This window comes from Camponotus floridanus, unplaced genomic scaffold (genome assembly GCF_003227725.1).
Source record: "Camponotus floridanus strain SB8 unplaced genomic scaffold, Cflo_v7.5 scaffold3, whole genome shotgun sequence".
NCBI lineage: Eukaryota > Metazoa > Arthropoda > Insecta > Hymenoptera > Formicidae > Camponotus > Camponotus floridanus.
In genome coordinates this window covers 5401564-5412171 of record NW_020229436.1, presented here as the reverse complement: position 1 = coordinate 5412171, position 10608 = coordinate 5401564, and the positions used below count along the sequence as shown (strand labels likewise).

Below are 10608 nucleotides of genomic sequence, written 5' to 3'. Positions count from 1 at the left end.
CTTAAAGCAGAATTAAATAATTATATATTCTTGAAATGACAATTGCAATATTAAAATAAGACTATAATATTGTTGAAATTTAAAATTATTAAATTCTTCTAAGAAGATTATAAATTGTTGCGTATATACGAAACAATGAACGCGTTAATTTAAGTATATAAGTTTTGATTTGACACTTATTTTTTTTCTGTGTGCACTTTGCTATCTTTCCGCACATTTTAAAAGGTGCGTTCGATTAATGAAGAACAGTTTTAGGAAAGGAAAAATATAATTTTCAGCTGGAAATAAAATAAAATCTCGAATTCAAATCATATTAATCAACGTAAAATAAGTATATTGAAATATTTCTGTTATGCACGCAACTCTTCTTTCTTGAATATATTATTTTTTATCTGATGATTCTCTTGCCAAAAAAAATTTTTATTCGCTATTCTTCAGCTCATGTACAAAGATTTACGTCGACGTGTTTTTGAGTAACGGTATATATAAATAGAATTCTAGCTTTTTTATTATTATCGAACACAGTTGTGGGATGGAAGAAGTGGATGATTTTAATATATTGTGCATTTTTTTTGGCATAAGTATTTAAAATAATTGGTCGCTAAAGTCAAACTTTCAAACAATATTGCACATCATTTTTAATACATGCTATTTTCTAAAAAAATATACTATCGAAAGTACACTTTAACCTTCGTAATTTATATTTTATAATGCTTTATGATGCGACTTTCCGATTTGTAACATTAATATATAAGATTACTAACTTGTATTCAAATAAATAATTTATACACAACAGGAGATGTTTATTTTCTGAATATTTCGCAGAAGAAGAATCCGGATAACGTCCTTTCCGATTGTCTCTAGGAAAATCTCGCATGACACTCTGCTTACGCCGATGTTCTCGGCCTGGGTCGGTCTCCCTCCTACCGCGCGAGTTCGCGTCGGAGAAGACATTCACCTCGAGGAGAGCCAACTCCCAGCCAGCCAGGTATCGTTACCTGCGGCTACGCGTTTCCTGCGTCCCAGCTTCGCTCGAGCGAGTCACTTTTACGCTCGTGGCGTCAGTACGCGTTGCAATCCGCATCGCGACAACTACTCGACAACACAAGTATTCTCGCGTTATCGTTGATGTATATTGCAATAATTATTATTTTGCGAAACTTCCTCGTAACAACTCGTCAACGTTGTCTCTTTGTTGAAGTGCCGTTCCTGAACATGATCTCCGGACATGGTCAAGTGATTGACGCATGGATCTAGTGACAGTTCTGCTTCTTGATGCACTCCAAATGTTATTTTCAACGGATATTATCTTGAACATCCTGCGAAGTTTGTATCTCTTTACCTAATAAAAAAAATGTTATATTAATTTTTGTTATAATTAACTCTTTTACTTAGTTATGCAAATAAACATTCCTATTCGAAAATCTCAGCTTAATAAAATATTAGTAAAATATATATTATTAATAAAAATTAAATTTATTTCAAAGAAAATATAACTATTTATTATCATACGCCTTGATTAATTGTGGCAAAATTTATGTGTTTTCTAATTAATTGTACAAGCAACATTATTTATAGTAATATCCGGATTAAATTGTTAATAACATTACTAAATTATATGTAACTACATCTAATCATTTTTTGTTTTACAAAAATAACTTATATTTTATTAAATTGATAACATTAATAATTATTTATAATAACAATGTATATTTACATACAATTATTATTTCCTCCACATAATTTGATTGAATTTAAAATGTACTAGCATGAATAATAATTAAAATGACGTATAGTGTTACAAAATTAATTTTTTTTTTAAATTACACGAGTTATTTAATCGAATTTTTCTCTATCAATTCGCATTTGATAACATTTACTCTTTGATGGAATTAATGTATAAAATTAAATCTTACAATAGAAAAATTATATAATATTCATGATATACGAATAAATAATGTTATAATCTTTACTTTCACAGCTTTGTAAGCTTTATCTTGAGGAATGTAATCGTGGGAACCAAACTTAGTATTGATCCTCAAGATGATTCCATCCGATTGCATTCTGGATATATCCAACGTGTTTCATTCCACCTCTGTAGTAATCGAAGGAAGTTGCATTAATAAATCCGAACCTACCGCGGTACTCAGAGATGTATCAGCCCGTGTTCACGGCGGGGAAGTCTTAGCCATTCTAGGATCGAAAGGTTCCGGCAAGCGAGCTCTCCTCGATGTTATCGGTAAAAATTATTATATCCAATTATTTTTTTCCTTCAGTATTATTGTGCTTTAATATAGTAATTTCCGTTACTCATTTTGCTAAAGAGAATTTAAAAGAGATACCATATCAATTGTAATAACTTCTTCATGATCATTTAATTCAGTTTTCATTATACTTTAATTAATTCTTCTTATTATATTTTGCGCATTAAATAATTAAAAACTTAAATAAAATATTAAATAAATATTAAATAAATAAATAATAATTTTATTTAATATTAAATAAAATATTAAACAATTAAAAATTTTATCATTTAAATGTTATTGAAGGAAAATATGGAGGAAATAAAAAGATAGAGGATTGTTAATATTTGTAACGATTCCACATTTAGTCTTAGAAAATTAGCGTCGACCAAATCTTAAATCTACTTACTTGACTCATTCAGCTGGAAGGGCAGAGGGGGAGACGAGAGGGAGGATCACTTTAAATAGCAATCTATTGACACCGGAGTTGTTTCGACGTCACGGCGGCTATGTAGCCCACAGGTGTCATCTGCTACCGAGTCTAACGGTACGTCAGACCCTGACATACGCCACATGGCTGGGCAATCTAAGCAATCGCGAGGCCCGGGTGCGACAGACCCTCGCCGATCTGGCGCTGTCGCAGGTCGCCAACAGGTCGGTGAACGATCTCACCAGGGCAGAGTATCGACGACTGATGCTGGGGGTGCAATTGGCTAAGGATCCGACTCTGTTGCTGCTGGACGAGCCGACCTGGGACACGGATCCACTCAACACCTATCTCATCGTCTCGATGCTGTGGTCCTACGCCACCAGACGCGGCTCCATCGTTGTCCTCACCATGGAGACACCTAGATCCGATGTGCTGCCCTTTGTTAGTCGAGTGACACTGTTGTGTCTGGGCGCGGTCGTCTATTCAGGACCTACCAGGAGCATGCTGGATTACTTCACCTACATCGGCTTCCCTTGTCCAGAACTGGAGAATCCCTTGATGTATTATCGTGAGTATCGGACAGAAAGGCAATCTAGTTCCGTTTAATATTTATTATTTCAGGGATAATGCGTTTTTTTACAATTTTTCCGATAAATTCTTCAACTTACAACGTTTAAAAAAATGATTCATTTATTAAGCTGATGATATAAAAAACAATTTAATTGATTTGATCTGGAGAATCATATCACGCTTTTTCAGTCTGCTTGTCGACCGTCGATCGCCGCTCCAGAGATCGCTTCTTAGAGTCGAATCAACAAATCTCGGTCTTGGTCGAGAAATTCAAGGTGGACGGAGTGCTTTACATGAAGGAAGCGCCGCAGATATCGCACAGCATGAAAGATGTAGCCCTCGGCATCATGCATAAAGGTCTAGGTCGCGGAATTAAGCCTGGATGCTTCTCGACTCTTTTAGCACTGTACTTGTGAGTTTCTCGAATAGTAACAGTTTTGGTAAAAATAAACAATAAAATATATTAATTAAACAAATTATATTAATTAAACTATAAGTTACAAGGGCTCTTTAATTTCCTCGAAAGAAGATCTTTGCGAAGATCATTTCTTGCAATTTTTTAATATATATTTGATATTATCTTCTCGAAACATATTTTTAAAATATGTTTCGATTACATGTTTTGAAATCTATCGAATCAGCAAAATTGTAAAGATAATTTCGGAACATCTTATAGAGAGATTGATGATCCGCATCATCTTGTTTTACAATTAGACGAAGTATGGCAGCTACGTTCTCCTTGAATAAGACTGGCCTGGGACATTTTGCCGCTCGCCTGCTGTTGCTGCCGTTTCTGGTGGCCTTAATGAGTATACTGTATTCGCATTCAAGTCCCGTACAATCAAGGATATTTTTACAGACCGGTGGTTTGATCTTCAACGTCTTGACGTTATTTTACGCGGCCGGGATAGCCGTGACATCGCTTTTGTGTAAGTTGAAAGATAGATTGATTCAAAAGTAAACAGCAATGTATTTGCCAAACCTCTCTGCTAATTTATTATATTTCTATCTATTTAATTCATTTATAAATTCCTTACTCTCTTGATTTCAAGGATACGCTTTTTTTCATTTTTTTTCTCTTCTATTTCTATTAATTAATTGTTATGCGAAGCAATTGAGCTGAAAAAATGAAATATTTGTTGATAATCGAGATGCATCTTAAAGCGGATTTTCTTTCAAACTCTACTTTCAATTTAATATTAAGGATTGATTTACGTAGTTCCAGGTTTTCGCGTGAGATATTATCAAGAAAAGCGAGAGGGTCTCTACGGTGGTGCGATGTTTCTGACGGCATACACCCTGCTGAGTCTTCCGCTGAGCTTCATATCGACTCTGATAACAATCGGGATTCTGATTCCGATTCTCGAGTTAGACCTATCCTCGTGGGCATACGCTTCCGGAATTCTGTGGTCCAGCTATGTGGCGGCCGAGCAAGTGACGGTAGCCGTGCTTATGGTAATCGGTCGTCCCATAACCGGTGCGATTACGGTCTTATACATGAGCTTGTTGTCCCTGGTGATCGCATCCGGCGCGATTCGCAGTCTGAAGAATCTACCCTACTGGCTGACGATGGTGTCGACGGCGCTACCGACCAGATATGCGTCTCTAGCACTGAACCAGTTGGTCGTCGATACGCCTCTCTTGTCCAATCTGCCTTACAATGAGAGCTTGGCTTGTCCAGGTTCTGCCGAATTCTGCAGGTATCCCGATGGCAAAACTTATCTGATAGAACGCTTCACTAGGGAGGGCGAGAATATATCTGAAGTGTTGAACGTAGACCTAAATCTGCTGATCTCCTTAGCATTCGCTGTCGGTCTCATTATATTAAACAGTGTCTTGTATCTGTTGCCACTACCTGCTAGAGTGAAGGCTAAATTTAGAGAATAATATTCATCATTGTATTGCATCGATAATCGAATATTTACTCATATTTAAAGCTGAATGATCCGCTAATTTCAATTTTCAATGTACATAAAATTGTAAATAACGTAAAAATTAAAACTATCCCGTACGATCGAGAAAAAAATGTAATAAAAAATATTAAAACTTTTTATTGCATAATATATTACAAAATATTATTTCATTTATTATTATATAATTTATAATAATTATCATTTGTAATGCTACTAATGATATAACGTATGCAATATTGCAACTTTGCTTACACACAATGCCACACAGACATCGTATATTAAATTGTTTTTGTACATAGAACAAAAGAAATCCATATGTACATTTAAAAAACGAATCATTGATTCTCGTGTAGAATAATGCACTTAACACAATAGATATTTAACAATAGTAATCATAACACTTATCGAATAATTTAAAAGTTACATTATATTATATGAGATAATATCATCTGTAAAAAACAGAAACTTTACAAGAATTAATAGAAACAAAATTATGCAATTTAAATAACAGTCCTTTTTTTGATTACATACATTTGTATAGCAATATTTTCGTGAAATGCTCAATTGTGAAAGCAATATTTTCGTGAAATGCTCAATTTTTTTACATTAGGACTTATATATATATATATATATATATATATATATATATATATATATAATTGTAAGAGATATAAAAAAAATTCGCTTTTTTATTATTTATAACTTATGAAACATATTTGCAATTCACGATTCATCAACTTCAACTTGTCTCATTTCTTTAAGATCGTCGGCAACGCTAAATTCACAACCTGTTGAACTCACAACCTCACTGATATCGATATTAGCGGCAATTTCGATAAGCTTTAATCCTTCTCCTCGAATCACTTCAAATACTCCTAGATCTGTGATAATTAAATCTACGCATTGTTGACCTATAGAAATATATTATAATATATTATAAAATGTTAAAAAAAGGATTATTCCATATATAATATATAATATAGCAAGTGAAAAAATAGAGAAATATTATTAAATATGAATTAAAATGTAATAACATTAAATAATAAAGTATTAAAATAACATAGTTAAAATTAGAAAACGAGAATTTATGAAAGATTAATGTCAAAATATTTGTAAAATGTTACCTGTGACAGGCAAAGTGCAATTCTTCAAAATTTTTGGGCTTCCATCTCGGGCTTTGTGCTCCATAGTTATTACTACCTTTGTGGTCGGTGAGGATACCAAATCCATAGCACCACCCATGCCCTTTACCACCATACCTGGTATCATCCAGTTGGCCAAATCTCCGTTCTCCGATACTTGCATGCCTCCAAGAATAGTCAGATCAATGTGTCCTCTGTAAAATGTACAACACAATTAAATCTGTTCTCTTTATTTTCTTCAACATTCAAAGAGAATAGAGTATTCATATAAATGCTCTAAATGTATTACACTTTCTAGTAATTAAATATTTTTTAAATATTCCACCATTTCTATCCTAAAATCTTGAAAGCTTTGTCAAAAAAATTTTTTTATCAAAGATTAAACTTTAAATTTTTTAAAATTAAATCTCTCTTTTTTGAAAATTATAGCAAATTTGTTGGAAAATAATTTTAATTAAAAATGTAACAATTTTACAAAATAATATTTCAATTTTAAAATAATCTTTCGATATTTGATAATGAATATATTCTAATATTTGATGATAAAAAGTGCCAGCTTTAAAATAATATAAATAGTTGTATGTACCCTCTGATCATGCCAAAGCTTTCATCACTACTAAAGTAAGCAGCACCAGGTAGCACTGTTACAGATTCCTTTCCAGCATTAATAAGATCAGCATCGACATCGGCTTCGGTCTCCGGAACAGGACCTAGTCCAAGAATACCGTTTTCTGACTGTAACGTCACTTTCACACCTTTCGGGATATAGTTACTTGCAAGCATTGGTATACCAATTCCCAAGTTGGCTGTAAAAGTTTTCATTTTATCAAGTGCTACTGATAAAGGACTGATAAAGGAACTTGAATACGTTATTTAAAATCAAGATATCTATATTTCTAATTTAAATAAATTTTATTCTCATTATTTTCTGGTACTTACCATACATTCCATCTTTAAATTCGAGGGCAGCGCGTCTGATTATCCTATCTCTCGCTTTACTAGCTGGAGTTACTTTCTTGGGCTTCATAGTTTGTCTTGTCGATCGTTTCTGTGTGATAGAAAAAATAACATTCACGAGAAATTTAATACAATTAAATTTATACAATTAAATACATTAAATTTATACAATTAAATATGCATAATGATATCGATACGAATATCAATCAAGATAAATAAACACCAACCTCGATTCGTTTCTCGTAAGAGGGTCCTTTTACGATCCTATCCACAAAAATACCAGGCAAATGGATCTGATCAGGATCCAATTGACCGATCCCCACAATCTCCTCCACTTCGACTATCGATATCTTGGCTGCCTTGCACATCACAGGATTGAAGTTCCTGGCGGATTTTCGAAAGACCAGATTTCCTGCAGTGTCAGCCTTCCACGCTTTCACAAGCGCAAAGTCGCCAGTAATAGCAGTCTCTAACACATAGTTTCGTCCATTGAATTGATTCACGTTCCTCGGCTCGCCTGAGATCTCAGCGTTACCATCCTTGTCGTACTTCAGGATGACGTTGCCCTCTTGCACGATAGTCCCAAAAGCTGTAGGAGTATAAAAAGCTGGAATACCAGCACCACCTGCTCTCACACGTTCTGCCAAGGTGCCCTAAAATGACTAAATTTGTAAAAAATTGCAGGAGATTTGTTACAAATACTCTTTCATTCTCGAAACCTCATTACCTGCGGCGTTAATTCGACTTCCAATTGGCCATTGAGATATTGTCTTTCGAATTCAGGATTCTCACCCACGTATGAGGCGATCATCTTCTTGATTCTGTGCTCCTTCAGCAATATACCTAATCCAAAGTCTTCTACTCCAGCATTATTCGAAACTACAGTTAAATCTTTAGAGCCTTTGTTTAGTATGCATGCTATTAGATTCTCTGGGATGCCACAGAGGCCAAATCCACCGACCAAAAGTTTAGCTCCATTATGTACATCAGATACAGCTTCCTCTATGCTCTCGAACACTTTACCATTCCCTACTGGTGTTTTCAATTTTTCAGCTTCCTCTTCCACTTGTGGAATATCTGCTTTGATGGAAAAATGAGCAGTGCATACCTGTTAAATAAAATTTTAAAGTTTGATATCATAAAAATATCCTAATATTAACTTTTTATCATGTCTAAAAAATAAAAAACGAATTAATTTTATACTCGCCAACATAAAATATGAAATATATAAAGATATAAAAGATATAAAAAAATATATATTAAATAGATAAAAATAATAAAAGAATAAAAGATATAAAGATAGGGGGAGGGGAAATGAAAAAAATATATAAAAATTTGTTTGACAAATTAAAGAAATTGCAGCTAAGCGAATAATAATTAAAATCCATAAATAATTCAATAATTGTGTGAAATATATACATAGCAGAAAATAGATGAAAACAGAGTCCAAATAATTATCCGGCTAGATAGAGTAAGTAGGTTATGTGATATCTGATAAAAACGTAATAGCAATTGCGTATGTTTACCTACCCGCGATATTTTTATAGAGCCTCGAATGGTTCGCGGACTGCTGCTCAAACGCAGAAACACGTCACCGGCCTTTTTCAATACGAATGCCATAGTCACTGTAGGATAAATATACAATTATTATTCGCAAAATTCTCCCGGCAACAAAGGTTAAATGCAAACCATATAATTTATTCCAATACTTTTCAAAATTTTTTTAAATTCTTTTTTTTATGATATTCTTCTATTTCTATTTTCGATCGTTGTAAATTAAATTAAATTTTGGTTTCGAAATATATATCGCGATAACAATAACATTCACCTTATATCGAACGTTCACACATAGAGGCGCAAATGCTGACTGACAGATCGGGGACACGGGACTCGGGACACAGCTGGTTCATTGCGCATGCGCAACAACGCTAGGATTGATATGAATTAAACATATGATCGCAACATATGTATCAAAATTTCAATTTAATTCATTAGAAATGGCATGATTAAAGAGAGATAAATGTCAAAAACCACATGAAACAACATGTCAAATCATATGAAAAATAATTTAAAGAGAGAATTTAAAAATTTTGGAATCTAAAATATTATATATATTATATTGATATATTGCCTTATGTTATTGCATTATGTTATTGTTACTATCGATATTAATACATTAAAAATATATTAAAAATATATTAAAAATACATAAAAAAATACATAAAAAATATATTAAATATAATTCTGAACAAAAAATTTCCTATAAACATGGGTCGAAAAATGCTTCCTTAAGAAGTTATCGCTCAAAAAACTCTGATGAAAAGGAAGAACAAAAGGTGAAAAGAAAATGAAATAAAAAAAGAAAATGAAACTAAATAAATTTCTTGAAAAAAATGATAAAAATAAAAAATAAAAATGTTTTTCTTTTATGAAAATAAAATAATTTTTTTTAACTAATATTTTAGTAATATCACGTAATAGTAGAAAATGAATAAAGACGATTTTCAAAAAATTTATTTAGTTTCATTTTCTTTTCACCTTTTGCTCTTCCTTCATCAGAGGTTTTTGAGCGATAACTTCTTAGGAAGCATTTTTCGACCCATGTTTATAGGAAATTTTTTGTTCAGAATTAAATTTCTTATAAGATCTCAAAGTCTAGCTGGAACATTCGGGGCCACTCTGTGTATATATATATATATATATATATATATATATATATATATATATATATTATATATTAATATATATTAAAAATATTAACAGTTGACGATATAATTCTTTTCCGATACACTTTGATATTATCTAGATTTTTTCAGATGTCTGAGTGCAAAAAAAAACAACTCTGTCAACGAAAACATATTTACACTGATTCAATGAAAGAACATTAACTCCCACAAGTCGGTTTCACTTCTTGTGAAACCATATCTAAGAAACTTTATCTGGAGTTAGAGATATGCTAAAAATAACTAAATATAACTAATTAATTATATAAAACAAAAAAAATATAAAAAATTTTATAGGCGCAAAAATATTTTCTATGTTAGAACAGTATTGGAATTATGCGAGAACGCATTGATTTACAATTTAAATACTTTAAGATCGAATATGCTGTTTCAGTCTTGCATGACTTGCGTAATATATCTAAAAATAATACAAGACTGATATAATACAAGACTGTTTTAATGTAAGATTGATTTCTTCAATATTCTGTTATCTCTGTCGGATAAGGAATGTTAGTCAGTTGATGACGACAATATTACAGTCTATAAATATCAATATCCTTTCTCTTATCTTTCTGTTTTCATTGTTTGCATTATAACCGGTATATGGAATCATGTAAAAATCTTGCATTT

General features: G+C 32.4%; 2 protein-coding genes across 3 annotated transcripts; one reads left to right on the top strand and one right to left on the bottom strand.

Annotated features, from left to right (window-relative positions):
* The first annotated feature begins 800 nt into the window (after positions 1-800).
* Positions 801-5990, top strand: LOC105247942 (ATP-binding cassette sub-family G member 5). Of its 2 annotated transcripts, none has more exons than XM_011252413.3 (7): positions 801-1108; positions 1202-1326; positions 1982-2239; positions 2666-3241; positions 3433-3655; positions 3958-4172; positions 4463-5990. In XM_011252413.3, the coding sequence occupies exons 3-7, from the start codon at positions 2044-2046 to the stop codon at positions 5128-5130; spliced, it is 1878 nt and encodes a 625-aa protein (XP_011250715.1). In that variant the 5' UTR covers positions 801-1108; positions 1202-1326; positions 1982-2043; the 3' UTR covers positions 5131-5990. The 2 variants fall into 2 exon arrangements, with proteins under 2 accessions (XP_011250715.1, XP_011250714.1); XM_011252412.3 differs by having other exon boundaries at positions 801-1130.
* On the bottom strand, positions 5855-9254 carry LOC105247948 (succinyl-CoA:3-ketoacid coenzyme A transferase 1, mitochondrial). Its single transcript, XM_025410182.1, has 8 exons — positions 9084-9254; positions 8786-8880; positions 7983-8363; positions 7483-7908; positions 7238-7346; positions 6885-7104; positions 6281-6492; positions 5855-6067 (listed from the first exon to the last, which is right to left on the bottom strand). The coding sequence occupies exons 2-8, from the start codon at positions 8873-8875 to the stop codon at positions 5880-5882; spliced, it is 1626 nt and encodes a 541-aa protein (XP_025265967.1). The 5' UTR covers positions 8876-8880; positions 9084-9254; the 3' UTR covers positions 5855-5879.
* Between the last annotated feature and the right edge of the window lie 1354 nt (positions 9255-10608).